The following is a 21,584-nucleotide window of genomic DNA, read 5'->3' on the forward strand; positions in this document are numbered from 1 at the left end:
AAGGGCTAGCTAGGTTCACAGGCCTCAACAGGACAACCAGACAAGAACACAGATGGTGACCCTCCTTGCAGAAAGCCTGCACTAAAGAGCAAGGGGGAGTCAGAGGAGGGCTGCCCTTCCCAAGGACAGCAAAGAATGGAGGGATGGGTGGGAAGTGTGCATACAAGGTATGGAATGATCAAGAAGGATTCCCAGAGAAGTTAACAGGGGAGGGGGCCTTCAAGGTGCAGATTTAGCTGAGTCGCCCTGCAATGCCCATCGATCGAACTTCCAAAACACTAGTATTGCCTTCTGTTTGCGCAGAGTTCTGTACTTTGTACATAAACGCTGCCATGCCATTGTCCCAGCCCCCTGAGTTGTTAGGGTGGGTATCATATGAAGAGATAAACCAGGGCCTGTAAGAAGAGGCGATGACATCTATGAAGAGGCAGGATCCCTTATGATACAGAGCTGGGCACACACATTGCTTAGGGAAGGAGATGGGCTACAGGAAATCGACCCCAAGTGGAGGGAAGCGGAGAGAATGACCACTTTTCCAGCATTCACCCTACACCAGCTAGTATGCAAGGGCATGGCAAGGACCTCTCATTTCATCCTGACCATCGTTAATACTTATTCTGCTTTACAACCAGCTCCCTAGAGCTTGCAGGAGTGCTGAGCCTGGGAATGGGGCTGTCGGCAGCCCTGCTTAGCCCTTGTCAGTAGATACTGGGACGTCCTCTCACACTTCTCACTGATCGTCGCGCATGTTTGGAGCAGTAGAGGTACCTCACCCTCCCACTAGGCACACTCCAAGAACCTACAGAATGCTCACGGGTATGTGGGAGAGTTGGAGGAAACGCTCCGTTCTCTAATCCCTGCCTCCGCAACAACAAAATTTGAAAAACCCTAGAATCCTTGGCTCTTGGTTCTATGTCATGTGCTTTGTGACTCCTATTTTCGATTGTACCTGTCACTGGACTTTGCCAGACACTTTCTAAAATTATTTGGCGTGGACCATGCCTCTACTTTTGATGGCAGAGCACCACCGCCATACTCCTGCTGGCCCGCTGGCCCGAGGGGCGTCAGTGCCGAAAGTTCCCCGCGCACCGCTGCGTGGCAGACCCGGAGAGGAGGGACGCGACGCCACCAAGCGCGCTCCCCGACCCGGCTTGCGGGGCTGAGCGTGGCCTCCTGCCTACACTCCTGCCCAAGACGGGCAAGGACGCGTTGGATCCTGTAGGGGGAAAGCCAGCGCCCGCCAGCTCTCCTCACTGCCATGGATGCGGGGTGTCTGGGACGCCTCCTTCCAAGGATGCCCCAGTCCTAACCCACGCGCGCGAATGCCGGCGGCAGGGCACGTCCCTGCGAGGACCGAGAACTGCCCGGGGCCCAGCGCGCCGCGCCCGCCGCCGCCGCCCCAAGTCTGCGTGCGCGCCTGCGTGAGCGCGTGCTGACCGAGCCCGCGACCCGCACCGGGGTCGGCGCCGCGGCTCAGCGCCCGCCGGGCGGCCGGGAACGGGCGACAAGCACATGCGCGCATCCTGCCCAGTGGACACCCGGCCTCGCCCGAGCCGCGCGCGCCCCGCGCCCGCTGAGGGTCCCCGCCGCCGCGGCCGCAGAGCCCCCGCGGTTGGCGGCGGCCGGGAGCCTCCTTAGCGGAGCCCCATGATGTCAGCTGGCCCGGAGCGGCGGCCGTGCGGCGGCGGGGATGGGGCCGAGGACGCCGCGCGGCCGTCTGCACGCCCCTCGCCCGGCCCGGGCCCCGGCTCGCTGGCCCCGTCGCCCGGCAGCCCCGGCGCCGCCGCGGCCCAGCCGCCAGCGAACCTGTGGCTGGAGCTCGGACCCGCCTGCACGAGAGCGCAGCAATGCCCGAGCGAGTCGAGCGGGCAGACGAGCGGGGACCTCGGCACCAGCAGCAGCAGCGGCGGCGGCAGTAGCGCCGGGCTGTCCCCAGGCTCCGACTCGGACAGCAGCGGCGTGGTGTGCGGGGGCCGCGGCGGCAGCGGGGGCATGCGCGGCGCCCTGTCCCGCTCCTGGAGCCTGGAGAGCCTGCGCTCGGCCACCGCCGGTAAGGGTGCCGCCGCCGCCGCCCCTCGCGCCGCCGCACCCTTTCGGTTCCCCTCGTCAGTCCGTCTAGAGCGCCTTCTGTCCATCCCCCTCGAGATGATGTCTCCGCCCGCCCTTTCCTCCTGCACTTTTTCTGTTGCTCGTTTCCATCTTCCTCTTCCTTGGTTCCTATTGCTTCGCTCTTCCGAATCTTTGTTTTATCGGGTTTTCTTCTGATTTACCACCACCACCGCCCACCACCCTCGTCCCTTCTTTTAACCACTTCTGTTACAGCTGAGCCTAGTCGGCCCTCTTCCCCTTCTTAGCCAGTCGCGTCCTCAACTCGGAAATTGAGTGTTTACGGTGAGAATAGAATGTGATCCCTTGATGGGCTGTTTCCCTTCTCTAAACGTTCTTGACCGATGGCACAGGTCTGGCTTTCCGAACTGCAGCTCCTGGGTTCTGTAAAATAGGAGGGAGAAGAAGGCTCTCTGGCTAAGGATGGACTGGATTCAGTGTGTGTGGTCCTGGCTCCAGGACTGAGTCACTCTGCCAGAGGAAGGGCTCTCCTCCTGGACCCGCTGCAACTGCGTTTGCCGGAGATGGGATTGCTGTGGTGTCCCCTGGGACTAGTGGGCTCCTCTTAGGGCTCCCTTTCATATCCTAGGGACCGAGTTCTGGGTGCAAATTGATAGGAAGACATTGACCCTAAATATTAATTAAGCAAGGAAACCCAGAGTGGTGACCCTTGATTAGCTGTTAAACTATAATCTTTATATTTTACTTCTTAGAAACATTCAAGTTAGTTTTGAGCCCTTGCAGTGAGAGCTATAAAGGAAGACAGGTGCTGCCGGGGAAACAGAGGTAGTGCACCCATTATGCTTCTGGATGGGGGTTGGGGTGCAGCCTGTGAAAGCTGCAGGGCTCCAGATACACAGGGTTGTCTTGTGGCATCCCCTCCCCCTTCGTTGTGCCGTTCGTGTCCCCACCATTCCTGGATGGAGCACAGGCCAGGTTGAGGAGGAGTTCAGGTTGGCTTGAGTGTAAGACGACCAAGAATGGCAGATAAAGGGTTTGAACTCAGTAGACTTGAAGAAGGATGCCCACTCACCTGCACTGAGCACTCCATGACTCTAATCTGTCTTGTCTCAGAACAAACAGGGGAAACTCAGAAAAGTTAAATGACTCAGCTGTTGGTGTACCCTCCAATTTCAGAATTCTGCAGCTCCTCCCTCCCATCCCAGTTCCCTTGAAACTTTCCTTTCCCTCCTCTCTGGAGTGCTTAAATAGCCCTCAGTTTAAGAAAACCAAACTAGATGAATACCAAAGGGGAACTTTAAGCAAATTGGCAAATGAACCCTTTCTTCTCTTTGCCCAGATAACTTTCCTTCCACTTCTACAGTCAAGTGAATTACTGCTCCTCCTCAGCAATGGCAGACCGGCACAAAGAACCCCTGGGGAGGGGGGAGGTTTGTGTGGAGTGTAGCCCTGGTAGCCCCCAGGGCAGGCAGAAGGCAGATGAATATGGCAGAAGCCTAGGTTTATTGGACACTCCTGAGATCCATGGACTGTCTGGACTAGGCTGGGAGAACTGAGGCAGCATAGATGAGTTGAGAGATAACAGCTGTATGTGCATGAAGATGTAGGGTGGGTGGATGTTGGAGAAAGGTGGGGTGAAGGGAGACAAGGTAAAAGCTAAGGCCCAGAAAGCTTCTCAAGGGGCTCAGAGTTGCCCCTGCAGTGGCAGGGGAGGGTTTAAAGCAACATGATACTGGAAGAGTTGACATGAGAGTTGACATACTTCTAGTACATGTTCTGTACTAGAAGTATGAAAGGGTACATGAACCCCGTATAGCTGTGGGAGTCCGTGGAACCATCTTTTAACTGAATTCCTAAAGAAAATTAAGTCCTGATGTCCAGAGGCACCGATTGTATGCAATGAATGAATTATATTCTTTTGAAATGGATATAACATCCTTGGTAGCATTCAAATAATTTTGGGGGTGTCTGTAGTTCAGTTGAGGAAATCTCATTGGAAAGGCTGCCATAGAGAACTTGATGGAAAAAAGAAAGGGAAGGTACATTTCTTGAGTAACTTCTACATATGCCAGGCATAAGGCTCCATGTTATTTCATTAACCACATAAAAATCCATTGCTATCCTACAATCCAGATATGAAAATAGGGTCAGAGAGATGCAATAACATACTCAAAGTTTCCCAGCTAGGTCATGTTTGACTAGAATAGCTCAGTTGGTAAAGAATCCACCTGCAGTGCAGGAGACCCTGGTTCAGTTCCTGGGTCAGGAAGATCCCCTGTTGAAGGAAAAGTCTACCCACTCCAGTACTGTTGGGCTTCCCTTGTGGCTCAGCTGGTAAAGAATCCGCCTGCAATGCGGGAGACCTGGATTCAGTCCCTGGGTTGGGAAGATCCCCTGGAGAAGGGAAAGGCTACCCACTCCAGCATTCTGGCCTAGAGAATCTCACGGACTGTATAGTCCATGGGGTCGCAAAGAATTGGACATAACTGAGTGACTTTCACTTTCAGGCCTGGATTAGTGTGTCTTATCAGGGGACTCTGCTAGGTTTGGAGTGAAGCCTATGCCAGCCCCATCAGAGAAAAGCAGAATCCTGGGGCAGTTCACATATTGGAATAATGTCTTGGCTACTTGCCTGGTCACTGTTGTCTTTATTCAACAGCCAGGGCTATTTTTCTGGGTCCCAGGTACTCCCATTTTCAAAATGAGGAGATGGGAATCTAAGGTCTGACCTTTTTTCTAATCAACTCCATGACTCTAGTCAGAGATGTTGATTTAAGGTGGGTTCCTGCTAGTGGCTTCTCTTATGGCTCAGCTGGTAAAGAATCCGCCTGCAGTACGGGAGACTTGGGTTCCATCCCTGGGTTGGGAAGATCCCCTGGAGAAGGGAAAGGCTACCCACTCCAGTCTTCTGGCCTGGAGATTTCCATGGACTGTATAGTCCACGGGGTCACAAAGAGTCAGACACAACTGAGCGACTTTCATTTTCCTGCTAGTGAGTTTGCATTTATCGCATATTGTATTTCTTTTTGAATGGTGACTCTAAGACAAAGTACAGGTGTGTTGAATTGAGCTGTGTTTATTGCTTAAGGTTAAGAATTACCAGTAAAAGAGCCTTAGCAAAACCTAAGTATTGGTGTTGTGATTTTTGTGATAGAAAATATTGCTAAACATTTTAAAAGCTGTCAGCAAGAGCCAGAAAGGCTAATACTTGAGACTGGAATTGCAGCTAACCTGCAGGGCAGAACATTAGCAGGGAATCCAGCAGAGAACAGTATAGACGTTCCTTGTTTCCAAAGACTTCTTGAATTTTAAATATCCAATCTTGACATTTTCCACTGTAATGTTACTTATCCTAATTTGGAGAAAGCAAATTCTGAAAATAAAACGTAGTTAACAGAGTAAAATTTCCATGGCTCTTCTTTCTGCTCCCTGTTCTCATCTCCCCTTAAGTGACAATAGCCTCTGTAGCCCTCTGCTACGCTATCACACTGCTGTTACTTGGCTGAGGTTTTTAAAATTCCTATTCTGGATGTCTTGTCTCACAGGCTTAATTCTTAATTCAGGCTTCTAGGGTTGACAGTTCTTACTACCTGTCCTTATGCATGATTTCTTGGGAGAGAACCCATGCTACATCTGCATTCCTCTTCAAGCCCTGGAGGTGGTTTCCTGGCTCAGGAGGGAATCAGACTCATGAAGAGACTGTGCCTCTCTTGCAATCAGACATTTATTTAACACATCATTTTCTGGGCACAGCACTAGGCACCAGAGATGGCAGACAAATCATCCAAGGTCATTGCCCTTGAAGGAATCACAGCACAGAGAGAGACAGGCAGTGTCAGCTCATTATGATAAGTGCTCTGATTGAAGTCAACACAATAGTTTGATGTGCCAGAACCACTCTCAGTAGATAATTCTCTAAAAGTGGTCATACTCATAGTTCCAATATCTTACAGTGAGAGGATTCAAATTAAAACCTAGGCAAAAGGTACATAGGACAGAGTTCAGGAGAAATCAGGCACAGGCTTCCAAATATGCCCTTTCGTAGAATCCCATGGACAGTGCTCCATTCTCCTAGCAACATGGTGACAACATGTAGGAAGTATTGACGACCAGGGAAGTTCACCCAAGCCTTGAAGTCTAGGGTTTTCATTCTCAGTCAGTTACTTAGGCATGCAGCATACAAAAGACCAACCTTACTTATTTAATCTTCAGTCCGTCCAGAGGCCACTAATACAGTGTAGCTCAAGGGCCCTAGCACAAATCATATAATTAGTGTAAACTATCTGGCATGTTCCAAGGTCCCAGGTATGAAAGACTCTGTTAGTGGACAGGAATATTTTAAGGACTTAAGAGTCAGTCTTCCAGGAGCCAACTGAAAAATCAGTCCTTTTGTCAGAATATGCAAGGCTTGAACATCTTTGTCTTTACAGATAAGGAAGCGCAGAAGCAGTGTGTCAGACCCAACTTATTATGGGGGGCAGAGACAAGGAGGAAGTGGTTTAGAGAGACATGTCAGGAGGAGGTATTGCCTGAGACTTACTGCCTGCAAGTTAAGTGTGGTGAGGAGTAGAAAGAGCTTTGAGGGGAAAGGGCTAACATAAACAAATGCAGAACGATGTATGAAGGAATGGAACCTACGCTAACTGAGCACCTGTGCTAGGTACTATGCCTCAATATGCAGGAACTGCAAATGGTATTGAATGAGGAGCATAGCAAGAGATGAGGCTGGAGACAAGAAGACCAGACTGTGGCTGTGTGCTAGAAAATGTGGACTGACAGTTGGAGCCATGGAAAGGTTTCAGGCAGAAGGTTGATGTGACCAAGTTGCTTGCATACTTTTTTCCATCTTTCTGTATTTTTCTTAAAGTTATACACAGTAAAAGTTACTCTCTTTGGTGTATAATGCTGTGAGTTTTGATACATTTAAGCACCTGTATAACCACCACCATAATCAAAATGTAGAACTTTCATCTCTCTAAAAAACTAAAGCTGCCTCTTTGCAGTCAACCCCTTCACCCACCTCCAGTTGCTGGCTAGGCTACTCTCTATACAGATGGCTTTGCCTATTCCAGAATGTCATATAAATGGAGTTATATCATATTTTCTTTTTAGTTTGGCTATTCTCCCTGACATAATGCATATGTTTTTGCCTGCATCAATAATTGATTTTCTCCTTTTAATTGCCAAATAATATTCCCCTGAAAGGATGTACCACAATTTGCTTATTAGTTCACTAATTGATTGACATTTAGATTATTTCCAGTTTTTGTCTATAACAAATAAAACTTCTGTGAACATTAGTGTATGAGTCTCTCTATGGATGTAAGTTATGTTTCTCTTGGGTACATACATTTGAGTGAATTGTTAGATCATTTGGTAAATGAATATTTAACTTTATAAGAAACTCAGTTCAGTTCAGTTGCTCAGTTGTGTCCGACTGTTTGCAACTGCATGGACTGCAGCATGCCAGGCTTCCCTGTCCATCACCAACTCCCAGAGCTTGCTCAACTCGTGTCCATTGAGTCAGTGATGCCATTCAACCATCTCATCCTCTGTCATCCCCTTCTCCCCCGCCTTCAGTCTTTCTGAGAATCAGGGTCTTTTCTAAGGAGTTAGTTCTTTGCATCAGGTGGCTAAAGTATTGGAGCTTCAGCTTTAGCATCAGTCCTCCCAAAGAAATCCCAGGGCTGATCTCCTTCAGAATGGACTGGTTGGATCTCCTTGCAGTCCAAGGGACTCTCAAGAGTCTTCTCCAACACCACAGTTCAAAAGCATCAATTCTTCAGCACTCAGCTTTCTTTACAGTCCAACTCTCACATCCATACATAACTACTGGAAAAACCATAGCTTTGACCAGACGGACTTTTGTCAGCCAGGTAATGTCTCTGCTTTTTAATATGCTGTCTAGATTGGTAAGAGCTTTTCTTCCAAGAAGCGGGCATATTTTAATTTCATGGCTGCAGTCACCATCCACAGTGATTTTGGAGCCCCCCAAAATAAAGTCTGTCACTGTTTCCATTGTTTGCCATGAAATGATGGGACTGGATGCCATGATCTTAGTTTTTGAATGTCGAGTTTTAACCCAACTTTTTTACTCTCCTCTTTCAACTGTCATCAAGAGACTCTTTAGTTCTTCTTCACTTTCTGCCATAACGGTGGTGTCATCTGCATATCTGAGGTTATTGATATTTCTACCAGCAGTCTTGATTCCAGCTTGTGCTTCATCCAGCCCAGCATTTCACATGATGAACTCTGCATATAAGATAAATAAGCAGGATGACAATATAAAGCCTTGATGTACTCCTTTCCTGATTTGGAACCAGTCTGTTGTTCCATGTCCAGTTCTAACTGTTGCTTCTTGACCTGCATACAGATTTCACAGGAGGCAGTTAAGGTGGTCTGATATTCCCATGTCTTTAAGAATTTTCCAGCTTGTGATCCACAGAGTCAAAGGCTTTGGCATGGTCAATAAAGAAGAAGTAGATGCTTTTCTGAAACTCTCTTGCTTTTCCTATGATCCAACAATTTGATGATGATGGCAATTTGGTCTCTGATTCCTCTGCCTTTTCTGAATCCAGCTTGAACATCTGGAAGTTCTCGGTTCATGCACTGTTGACGTCTCTTGGAGAATTTTGAGCATTACTTTGCTAGCATGTGAGATGAGTGCAATTGTGCGGTAGTTTGAACATTTTTGGACATTGCCTTTCTTTGGGATTGGAATGAAAACTGACCTTTTCCAGTCCTGTGGCCATTGCTAAGTTTTCCAAATTTGCGGGCATATTGAGTGCAGCACTTTCACAGAATCATCTTCCAGGATTTGAAATAGCTCAGTTGAAATTCCATTACCTCTACTAGCTTTGTTCATAGTGATGCTTCCTAAGGCCCACTTGACTTCAAATTCCAGGATGTCTGGCTCTAGGTGAGTCATCACACCATTGTGGTTATCTGAGTCATTAAGATCTTTTTTGTATAGTTCTTCTGTGTATTCTTGCCATCACTTCTAAATATCTCCATTTCTATTAGGTCCATATCATTTCTGTTCTTTATCGTGCCCATCTTTGCATGAAATGTTCCTTTGCTATCTCTATTTTTCTTGAAGAATCTCTAGTCTTTCCCATTCTATTGTTTTCCTCTGTGTTTGCATTGTTCACTTAAGAAGGCTTTCTTATCTCTCCTTGCATTCAGATGGATATATCTTTCTTTTTCTCTTTTGCCTTTGGCTTCTCTTTTTTTCTCAGCTGTTTGTAAGGTCTCCTTAGACAGCCATTTTGCCTTTTTGCATTTCTTTTCTTGGGGATGGTTTTCATCACTACCTCCTGTACAATGTCATGAACCTCCGTCCATAGTTCTTCAGGCACTCTGTCAGGTCTAATCCCTTGAATCTGTTTGTCACTTCCACTGTATAATCGTAAGGGATTTGATTTAGGTCATACCTGAATGGTCTAGTGTTTTTCCCTACTTTCTTCAATTTAAGTCTGGATTTTGCAATAAGGAGTTGATGATCTGAGCCACAGTCAGCTCCCGGTCTTGTTTTGGCTAACTATATAGAGCTTCTCCATCTTCGGCTGCAAAGAATATAGTCAGTTTGATTTTGATATTGACCATCTGGTGATGTCCATGTGTAGAGTCATCTCTTGTGTTGTTGGAAGAGGGTGTTTGTTATGATTAGTGTGTTCTCTTGGCAAAACTCTTGTTAGCTTTTGCCCTGCTTCATTTTGTACTACAAGGTCAAACTTGCCTGTTACTCCAGGTATCCCTTGACTTCCTACTTTTGCATTCCAGTCCCCTATTATGAAAAGGACATCTTTTTTTTTGGTGTTAGTTCTAGAAGATCTTGTAGGTCATCATAGAATCATTCAGCTTCTTCAGCATTACTGGTCAGGGCATAGACTTGGATTACTGTGATATTAAATGGAAACAAACAGAGATCATTTTTCATTTTTGAACGGAGATCATTTTGTCATTTATAAGAAACCCCAAACTTCTTTTCAAAGTAGCTACCATTGAAGTATGACAGTTACCATTGCTCAGAATCTTGACCATGCTTAGTATTGCGTTTTTTAACTCATTCTGTTAGGTATGTAATGTTTCATTTGGTTTTAATTTGTCATTTCCTAAAGACTATTGATGTTGAACATTTTTCATATGCTTATTTTCTATATTTATATCTTCTTTGGTGAAAGTACCTGAATCTTTTGCCAGTTTTTCTTATTATTGGGTTTTGAGAGTTCTGTATACTGTGTCCTGAGTACAAGTACTTTGTCAGATATTAGATTTGCAAATATTGTTTCCAGTTGTGGCTTGTATTTTAATTCTCTGATAGTTTCTTTTGCAAAGAAAAAATTTGTAATTTTAATTGGATTTAATTTATAGTTTTTCTTTTATGTATCATACATTTAGTGTTATAGTCAAGAAATCTTGACTGAACCTGAGGACACAAAGAGTTTTTCCTGTGTTTTCTTCAGGAACGTTTTATAGTCTTATATTTTATACTTAGATCTTTGATCCATTTTGAGTTAACTTTTTAAGGTTTGAGATGAAGGTGAAAGTTCTTTTTTTTGCATGTGCATGTGCAAATGTTGTAGCACCATTTAATTCAAAAACTTCTTTCTCCACTGAATTGCCTTTGTACCTTTGCTGAAAACCTGTGTTTTCAGCAAAATCTGTTTGTGTCTGAACTCCCTGTTCTTTTCCACTGAACTAAGGGTTTGTTCTTTTGCCCATACCACGTGAGTCTTGATTGTTGTAGCTTTCTAGTAACTGTTAAAATCAGGTATGTAAATCACCTAATTCTGTTCTTGGAACCCTATTAACCTGACATCAGGCCACTTTTCCAAGAGAGCTTTGTAAACATTGACTCCATGAAGTCAGCCTTAACTACTCACAGTGACTGGTTACATATGACTAGATCAAATCATTCCCAAATATGTCATTCTAGGCAAGGGTTCGATTGCATAGCCAGTGTTCCAGGTACTCCTTCCATTGACAAGGAGGATAGATTCTTATTGAACCTACACAAATAATTACATTGCTTTGAAAATAAGAATACTCAGTAAGAATTTTTAAATTCTGGAGGGGCCAGACAGGGAGAAAAAGATATCATTTACAAGTGTTTCACTTAACTTTACAAAGTATAGTCTATGCTACGCTATGCTAAATCACTTCAGTCGTGTCTGACTCTGTGTGACCCCATAGATGGCAGCCCACCAGACTCCCCCGTCCCTGGGATTCTCCAGGCAAGAACACTGGAGTGGGTTGCCATTTCCTTCTCCAATGCATGAAAGTGAAAAGAGAAAGTGAAGTCGCTCAGTTGTGTCCGACTCTTAGCGACCCCATGGACTGCAGCCTACCAGGCTCCTCCGTCCATGGGATTTTCCAGGCAAGGGTACTGGAGTGGGGTGCCATTGCCTTCTCCTAAAGTATAGTCTACTAAGTGGCAATTTATGAGTTAAAGATAATGTGAGAAAAACAAAAGAGGGTTCTTGTACATCTAGGAGATAGAACATTAAAATGAAAGATCTGTTGAGAATTCATAATAATAATGTAATGGACAAGGAAATTTAGTTGTTTCTGCAGTGTACAAAGCAAGATAATGAATTCAGTTACAAAAACCTGAGACATCATAACTATAAACATAATGACTAACTCTATTCTTAAAGAAGGCCATTAACATCACATCTAGTTTATTAAAATGGATGAACATTTGCAGGGAATCTGTACAGAGGATGATCTTTGCAGAGGACAAATCTTCAGGATGTAAAAATCCTAACCAAATTATGTTATGAATATGGCAAGTATACAGTTAGAATATGACAAAAATATCTACATATAGATTCAATAAGTCTGAATCAGCTCTGTATATGAGCATCTGTATATTAATAAACATCAATAAAGCAAAGAACTAAAGAGCCTCTTGATGAGGGTGAAAGAGGAAAGTGAAAAAAACTGGCTTAAAACTCAACATTCAAAAAACTGAGATCACGGCATCTGGTCTCATCACTTCATGGCAAACAGAAGGAGAAAAAGTGAAAGCAGTGACAGACTATTTTCTCGTGCTCCAAAATCACTGTGGACAGTGACTGAAGCCACAACTTAAGATGCTTGCTCCTTGAAAGGAAATGGATGACAAATCTGGATAGCATATTAAAAAACACAGACATCACTTTACCGACAAAAGTCCGTATAGGCAAAGCTATGGTTTTTCCAGTAGTTATGTGTGGATGTGAGAATTACCATAAAGAAGACTGAACACTGAAGAATTGATGCTTTTGAATTGTGATGCTGGAGAAGACTCTTGAGAGTCCCTTGGACATCAAGGAAATCAAATCAGTCAGTCCTAAAGGAAAACAACCTGAATAGTCGTTGGAAGGACTGATGCTGAAGCTTCAATGATTGGAAAAGATCCTGATGCTGGGAAAGATTGAAAGCAAAATGAGAAGGGATCGGCATAGAATGAGATGGTTAGATAGCATCACTGACTCAATGGACATGAATCTGAGCAAACTCCAGGAGATAGTGAAGGACAGGGAAGCCTGGTGTGCTGCAATCCATGGAGTTGCTAAGAGTTGGATATGACTTAGCGACTGAACAACAACAAAGGGAAAGCCATGCAACTCTTCTGGCTTGACAGCTCTTCCCATTTGACTCATCAGTATCAAATATGCCTAAATATATCTAGCACTTGACTTTTTTATAAGGTGAGAGAACAAATGCATTATGATTTTCCAGGAGCCCTCTGGGAAATCACAAAGACAGTTTTAGGTGGAAAAGTCATCATTTAGGATTTAATTTTGGAAACGTAAAATATCAAAAATTGTCACAAGATTTGAACACTGATTAAGTTGGATCTGGGTTACTGAGAACAGTACTTGGCTAACTTATAAAATATTTCTAAAATAAACATTATTTAAGGAGCCTTATCTATTTCCTAACTAAGAAACTTTTGTTTTCTTAAATAATCAAAGTCATAACAAAGTCAGCATCAAGCACAAAGGAATGATTTTGATAATACATAGAATCTCTACTATGTAGGCAGATTACACAGAAAGCAATTAATAACCTTCCACAACCTCTTACTAAGAGCAGACCAGTAGGGAATTCCCTGGTAGTCCAATGGTTAGGACTCCATGCTTCCATTGCTAGGGACCTGGGTTAGATCTCTGATCAGAGAACCAAGATTCTGCAGGCCATGTGGTGTGGCCCGAAAAAAAATAGCTGACCAATAATCTAAGAAAATGTTTTCCTTTTAATAGAACATCAAAATCTTTTTTTATCAGTATAATATTATATACTAAAGTTCCTTTTGAAAATCTTACTTAAAAACCCATCAACTCCTAGTCAGCTTTGACCATGACATAGACTTTGTGTATCTACAGATACAGATGTAGCTCTACTATATTTCTTATAGCTGCTGCTGCTGCTGCTAAGTTGCTTCAGTCGTGTCCAACTCTGTGTGACCCCAGAGACAGCAGCCCACCAGGCTCCCCCGTCCCTGGGATTCTACAGGCAAGAACACTGGAGTGGGTTGCCATTTCCTTCTCCAATGCATGAAAGTGAAAAGTGAGAGTGAAGTCGCTCAGTCGTGTCTGACTCTTCGCGACCCCATGGACTGCAGCCCACCAGGCTCCTCCGTCCATGGGATTTTCCAGGCAAGAGTACTGGAGTGGGTCACCAGTGCCTTCTCCATCTCTTATAGCAGAGCTTCTCAAAGTGGAAAAAGCGAACACATTGATTAACAGGCCTGAATATATGCAGTCTCTCTGTAGCATATAAAAATAAAAAGCAAGAATACATAAACTTAACTTCTATTTAGTATCAACGATGCAGTATTCTATTTTACTGAAATTATCTAGATACCTTTGCCATTCAACAGTTAACTCCAAGGTTGAGTTACTTAAAGCTCTTAGAAATTATCTTCAAGCTGACATACTTCCTGTTGAAAGTTTGTCAGAATAATGACTCAATTTGGTTAGGTACAAATGTACATTTTTCATAATCTTAAACATTTAGTATATATGATGCTAGCTTATACAATCAGTAAGCTCATATAAGTTTAGGAAGAACATACCCAAGCAAAATTAAAATTTACAAATATATTATTTAACATGGATAGTTATTTAACACAAAGAAGACATAGCTCTGTTTCTTAAACCAAATATTAAGCTAGTCTTATTTGTCAAAAGATTTACCTAAATTTACTTGAAGTGTTTCTTAGTTTCTATGAGAATACCTCTGTTTTTCACATTGAAAATATTTGAGATTCAATTTCCTTAACTTCTGGTAATATTTGGAATATTCAACTTATATAAATATTTATTTCTAGGCCAATCAGAATAAAGCTTCTTTAAGAGATCTTATAATCTCAATTTCCCTGGTGGTCCAGTAGGCTGCAGTCCATGGGGTTGCAAAGAGTCAGACACGATTGAGCGACTTCACTTTGACTTTTCACTTTTGTATATTGGAGAAGGAAATGGCAACCCACTCCAGTATTCTTGCCTAGAGAATCCCAGGGATGGGAGAGCCTGGTGGGCTGCTGTCTCTGGGGTCACACAGAGTCGGACATGACTGAAGCAACTTAGCAGCAGCCAGTGGTTAAAAATCCATCTGCCAATGCAGGGAACATGAACTCAGTCCCTGGTCCAGGAAGATTCCACATGCCATGGGGCAACTAAGCCCACTGCAGCTACTGAGCCTACACACACACAGCCTGTATTCCACAACGAGAGAAGTCACCTTAATGAGCAGCCCGGGCACCGCAACTAGAGAGTAGTCCCTACGCCCTGCAACTAGAGTAAGCTTGCAAGCAGCGACAAAGACAGCACAGCCAAAAATAAAACAATTTTTAAGAGATCTTATCATCTAATTTGGTTATACTATCTGGAGTTAGGAAAATATTCACGCAGTGAGAGGGAAAGGCTTTTCTGAATTATAAACATGTAAATACATAGATATACAGAGACAAAAACTTCAATTATACAATGTCAACTGTGAGTCACTCGTGATCCAGAAACATAAAACTCACCTGTCCAGATACCCACTTCTGGCTGGGCATGGAATTCTTGATTTGAACTTAAGGCGGAAAACTAACCAGATTGCCTGCTATCTTCCACTCAACAGAAACAGGTTCTCTATAAAACTATAGAGAACTTCATCTTCATCTATTGACAGAGATCACCAAATGGTCAGACTATGAAACCCAAAGAGTTCAGCACCAGAAATCAAGTGATTACTGAAAAGGTATCAGAATCAAATCCTTATCATGCTACTGATGGACGCAAGTCTGGAGATCAGGTGTGAAACATACCATTTTTCTCCGTCACTGACCAGGAAGGAGAGGCTCATCACCTGTGTGGAGTAAGCAGGGATCAAGGCAAGGTCTGGCCCTATGCAAGTCACAGCCCCAAAAGTGCCAGCGACAGGATGCACGGGGCAACTGAGGAGGTGGTTTTACTCAATCTGTTGTAATAGGGATGATGCACTTTAGTGAGGAAAGTCTCAAAGAAAAAAGGAGAAAATTAGGGGTTTTATAGAACAAGGGAGTCACTAAAGAAGGGCATACGTGGTCTTATCTCAGGATGTGGGAGAGTAGAATGGTCCTTTGTGACTCGCCCTTTCAAAGAACATGGAAAGATCACCAAAGGAGGCAGTTTCTCTGTTTTCTGTGGGCAGAGGGATCAGCTTGAACATTGTCAGAACTGTTGCCTCCTTGTCTGTTTTCAGAAAGAGATTGTGTAGACTTGGGATTATTTTTTGTTTTGTTAATGTTTGGTAGAATCCAAAGTGAGGCTATCTGAGCCTGGAGGACTTTGCTGTTGTTGTTAGAAGGTTTTTGTTTGTTTTGTTTGTTTTACTATGAACTCAGTTCTCTTCATAGATACAGGCTTATTCAGGGAATAAACCTTTGATGGTTTAAGATATTTCAAGGAATTGGTTCATTTTAACTAAGTTGTTGAATGTTGGGCATAGAGTATTCCTAATATTCCCTATTGTGTTTTTAATGCATTTACAGTCTGTTTTCTTTTATTTCTGTAATTGGTAATTTGTACTTTCTTTTATCTTTAAGTCAGTCTGACAAGAGGTTTATCAATTGTGTTGACTTTACAAAGAACCGATTTTGTTTCATTTATTTTTCTCTGTTTTTCAGTTTTTAATTTCATTGACTTCCTCTTTTGTCTTTATTTCCTGTCTTTTCTTTCTTTGGGTTTATTCTGTTGTTCTCTTTCTAGTTTCCTAAGGTGTAAGACAGTTGATTCAAGACCTTTCTTCTTTTCTAATAGAATTATTTAAACCTATGCTACTGCTAAGTCACTTCAGTCGTGTCCAACTCTGTGCGACCCCATAGACGGCAGCCCACCAGGCTCACCCATCCCTGGGATTCTCCAGGCAAAAACACTGGAGTGGGCTGCCATTTCCTTCTCCAATGCATGAAAGTGAAAAGTGAAAGTGAAGTCGCTCAGTCGTGTCCCACTCTTCGCAACCCCATGGACTGCAGCCTACGAGGCTCCTCTGTCCATGGGATTTTCCAGGCAAGAGTACTGGAGTGGGTTGCCATTGCCTTCTCCTTTAAACCTATGAATCCTCCCCTAAGCACTGCTTTAGCTGTATCTCACAAATTTTGATGTCAGATTTTAATTTTTATTCAATTAAAAATATTTTCTAGATTCCCTTGTGAGTGCCTCTTTTATCTATAGGTTACTTAGAATGTGTTTTTAACTTCCAAACTTTGGATTTTCCCAAATATTTTTTATTGATTTCAAGTTTGATTTGGTTAGAAAACATATTTTGTTTGATTTAGTTTCTTTAAAAAATTTTAAGCTTTAGTTTATGGCTCAAAATATGGTCTATCTTGGTTAATGTTGGGTGCAAATTTCACTTTGAAAGGTCATTTTTGTACAGAAAACAAGTAGAGTCCATCAAAAATTGTACTGAGCTAGAGAGTGCTGGGTGGCTAGGCTTTGACAAAATTGATTGAGACATCAAAATGAGAGTAACAGTCTGGCCTTTAACCACTCACTACAATAGTGTAAGCAAGAGGAGAAAGCACTGGTTCCCATAATGTTCCCTTTTCCTGCATATCTGCACAGATGGAAAGAATGTCTCACTGAGGAGAGACCCCAGAACAGAGGACTCATTTTATAGACAGGGCACCAGGGATAGGCAGCAGGGAAAGGATAGGACTACTGGATGATACTGGAGAAAAGTGTCTTCAAGGTTTCCCCAAATCTGAATATAGAAGCACCCGGGCTAGGGATGCAGCTATGTGTGGAGCATGGCCAGCCAAGAGGCCTGAGTCCTGATTGTAACCCCCCTCAGAGACTGCTGTGCACCAATTCCGCTGTGAATAGGGTACCTTTCCCAGGTAGAAGTCTGTGTAACTCCCTTTGGTCAGACCTGAAAGATCACTGTAGGTTTTTGACCAGGAGTTAGACCCCTTAAAGTCTTTTGTGGTTGTCAACATTGATGTTGCATGCGTGTTCAGTCATGTCTGACTCTTTGTGACGCCATGGACTGTAGCCCACCAGGCTCCTCTGTCCTGGGATTTCCAGGCAAGAATACTGGAGTTTCCTTCTCCTGACCCAGGGATAGAACCCACATCTTCTGTGTCTCCTGCATTGCAGGCAGTTCTTCACCCACTGAGCCACTGAAACTTCCTGTGGTTATCTAAGCAAGATGTAATGGTGGCCATGAACTGAAACACTAACAGTAGGGAAAGACTTGAAAGTAAACTTCAAAAGGTTTAGTAGGAGGTATTGCCCAGACTTGGTAGTAGATTGGTGTCATAGGTTGGATTTCCTGGGAAGCAACCTCAGACAGAATTTAGAACACAGGATGTTTATTGAGTGTCTTTGGGATCGACATGCATGAAAGGAGAGAAAAGAGGGGGTAGTCGGCAAAGGAAGGAATCAGCTATGATGCAGATCCATCAACTGCCATGGCCAACTTCCCAGTTACACAGGAGCTAGAATGGTCCTTCACAGTTGTCTTAGCTTGGGCTGAGATGGTGAGGACTTTATCCTTCCATATAAATTGATTGTGGACCACTCCAGGAAGGGGCAGAGCCTTGGCTATGATGGCTCTCTGAAGGTGCAGCAGTCTCTGAGGGCACTGTCACTGAAGGCTACTTGTCATCCATTTCCAGCATTGGGGCAACTGCCCACAGAGAGCAAGAGAGAGGCACCTGCACCTCCCATGCATTTGACTTGGGTGCCCAGAGGGGTGGAGATGCTCTCGCTGAGGTAAGTAGTCCAGGACCAATAGGTTGTAGGAAGACGCTGGGTTACGTTCTGGACATGTTGAAAACTTGGGAATCAATAAACAGGATCAGGTACCCTTTTCCCAAGTTGTACAAAGAATCAGTTAGGTTATCATGTTTTCACTTTATGTATTACCTAATGCTTTGATGAGAAACGCTGGGCTGGAAGAAGCACAAGCTGGAATCAAGATTACCGGGAGAAATATCAATAACCTCAGATATGCAGATGACACCACCCTTATGGCAGAAAGTGAAGAGGAACTAAAAAGCCTCTTGATGAAAGTGAAAGGGGAGAGTGAAAAAGCTGGCTTAAAGCTCAACATTCAGAAAACGAAGATCATGGCATCTGGTCCCATCACTTCATGGGAAATAGATGGGGAAACAGTGGAAACAGGGTCAGACTTTATTTTTGGGGGCTCCAAAATCACTGCAGGTGGTGACTGCAGCCATGAAATTAAAAGACGCTTACTCCTTGGAAGGAAAGTTATGACCAACCTAGATAGCATATTGAAAAGCAGAGACATTACTTTGCCAACAAAGATCCGTCTAGTTAAGGCTATGGTTTTTCCAGTGGTCATGTGTGAGAGTTGGACTGTGAAGAAAGCTGAGCACCAAAGAATTGATGCTTTTGAACTGTGGTGTTGGAGAAGACTCTTGAGAGTCCCTTGGACTGCAAGGAGATCCAACCAGTCCATTCTAAAAGAGATCAGCCCTGGGTGTTCTTTGGAAGGAATGATGCTAAAGCTGAAACTCCAGTATTTTGGGCACCTCATGCAAAGAGTTGACTCATTGGAAAAGACTCTGATGCTGGGAGGGATTGGGGGCAGGAGGAGAAGGGGATGACAGAGGATGAGATGGCTGGATGGCATCACTGACTCGATGGACATGAGTTTGAGTGAACTCCGGGAGTTGGTGATGGACAGGGAGGCCTGGCGTGCTGTGATTCATGGGGTCACAAAGAGTAGAACACGACTGAGCGACTGAACTGAACTGAATGCTTTGATGTCTTGGGGCCTTGCTAACACTAGAGAGAATACCCCTCGAAGGTCTAGCTAATTTCTGGAGCCCATGTTCTTCAAATGCAATCTAGCAATCTAGTGCCCATATCCCATCTAGTGCCCCACCTCCTTTATCACACTGTCACACTCAGTGCCTCTCTGCCCTGTCTTAACCTCTCTAGGGTCAGGGGCCAGACCAGTAGGCCAGCTTCTACACCCCAGAACCCACTGAAGTGATTCAGATGGGGCAGTCCTGCCAGTGTACCTGCCTTACCTTGCCTTCCCACTGAAGCCACAGCAAAGACTTGCCCACACTTCCCCCTCCCTGCGCCTCCTGACTGACCCTGATGGTTCCCCATTGTCCCTGCCAGGGTGTGCCATGCTTCGTATTTCCAGGGACTGAGTATAAACTTCTTCCTTCATAATGGTCATTTCTGTGTCTACATGTGTTACTGTACTTGATTAAAACAAATTCTGGGTGCATTCTAAAACCTGAATTTGAGTGATCTAGGCTTCCAGATCTGTCATCTAAGCATCTCTCTACCCACCCTCGGTTTGTCAGTAGCTCAAAGAAAACTGCTGAAAGAATGCAAATGAGGAAGAGAAAGAAGAAATGCCATTTTAAGTAAGAATTGTTCTATTTAATCCTCATAACAGTTCTATTTTATAAAGAAGAAAAATGAGAGTCCACAGACTGTACTCAGTGGTGATCACGTCACACAGATGATTGATTAGGTAGCGTGAAATTGACCTCTCGTCTATCAGTTTACCATGTTTCTTCCATTCCATCTGCGTCTCATCTGAAATGCTTATTTGATCTCTTGAGCAGTGAGGAAATTGCTGTGTGACGAGGTTGTCTAAGGCAATTACTGTGAAAGTGAAACTAGAAACACACATCCCAGAGTGTGGCCGAGACTACAGCACTAGTTGTGAGCAATATTAAGTGAAAAAGGGGATCCACAATTAGATAACTTTGGGGAAGGCAAGTCAACCATCTAAGAGCCTGTGATTTTCTTATTTGCATTGTAGCACTTTCAAAGTTCATTTGACTCCAGAATTTGTGTGTGTGCGTGCACACACCACACATGTACATCTGAGGGACACTTTTGGGAGATGCTGACCTCGTGCTCACGTTTTTCTGCTCCACCTGTACCTTAGGATGCTGCAAGCCTCCCCTGGGCTCCAAGTTTATTGCCAGGATGGTTAGATAGTCGGGTGAGAGGTTATAAAAGAGCCTTCTGAATTACACTCACTGATATCAGCTGATAGTAGTGCCAGCAAATAACTCGTTTTGAGGGGAGAAGGCAGATGAAGGTGGATGTGGAAACATTTCAGAAAGTTTCAGAAAATAATCTGGACAATTCTCTGAATTCATTTGTCTTAACTAAGAACCTGAATTGTGTAAGATACAGTGAAAAAAAAAAAAAAGTTGGGACCCATAGACCAGAGGCAAGTGATATAAAATGAGAGATATAAGCTTAAGCAAAAGAAGAGATGTGGTATAAGAAAGCCAAGATGTAACCTGGCCCAGCAAGAACCTGGGGATCAGGCAGTAGTGGGTGTCTGTGGAAAGCAGTGTCTTCCCAGGAAGCCAGCACAATCATAATTGCCTCTATGAGCCGGGCAGACAGATATTCGAAGAGGGATCTACTGCAAGGGACTTTCTAGTCTCATTAAAAAGATGCTATTTATACACAGGAAGCCGTGAAGACACTGATTGCTAGAAAGCACAGCTCAGACAGGACTGCTAAGCCAGTTGAAGTGGAGAGGCTCCTTGAAAGCTGGTGAGATGGGCTCAGTGGGGTCTGGCTGCAGTGGTGTGGAGATGCAGCTGTTCTGTGCTCAGACATCAGAAGGGCTGGCCTGGACTATAGGACAAATCTCGGGACCACCCCCTGCAATAGAGCCAGACTAATTTGGGGCCCAGCGCAACCAACTGTGAGATCTCCTTAGCCACACAGTCCCTTTCAGCAGTGCTTCTGCTTCAGGTTCAGGCTGCAGCCATGTCCCTAAGAAAACAGGATTGTAAAGGGAGACCCAGGTGAAATCGGGGGAAAATAATTGGCAAGAGGTGCTTAGTAAGTGTCCGCACCTGCTCTCTCTCCCAGAGCCTCTCCTGCTTTGGGCAATTCAGTGGGAAGAGCACTTCCCTGCACAAGCACCAGGGAGAAGGAGCTTCTTTTAGCCTCGTGTCACCCATCTCACACAGCAAGCAGACTTTTCTGTACTTTCTGCATGTCTTCCTTCTGATGTATCTGCCACAGTTC

General features: G+C 44.2%; 1 protein-coding gene across 3 annotated transcripts in view; it reads left to right on the top strand.

Annotated features, from left to right (window-relative positions):
* Positions 1-21,584, top strand: part of ARHGEF4 (Rho guanine nucleotide exchange factor 4) — a 330,100-nt gene that overhangs the window by 216,389 nt on the left and 92,127 nt on the right. Inside the window, exon 1 of one of the 3 annotated variants that reach the window (XM_061431657.1) lies at positions 1,717-2,050. The exons of the other annotated variants lie outside the window; for them this stretch is intronic. Within the exon in view, the coding sequence (XP_061287641.1) occupies positions 1,993-2,050 (58 nt within the window). The 5' untranslated portion in view covers positions 1,717-1,992. Of the gene's footprint in view, positions 1-1,716; positions 2,051-21,584 lie in introns of those variants that run through there. 3 annotated transcript variants of the gene reach the window in all.

Source organism: Bos javanicus, chromosome 2 (assembly GCF_032452875.1).
Source record: "Bos javanicus breed banteng chromosome 2, ARS-OSU_banteng_1.0, whole genome shotgun sequence".
Classification (NCBI taxonomy): Eukaryota; Metazoa; Chordata; class Mammalia; order Artiodactyla; family Bovidae; genus Bos; species Bos javanicus.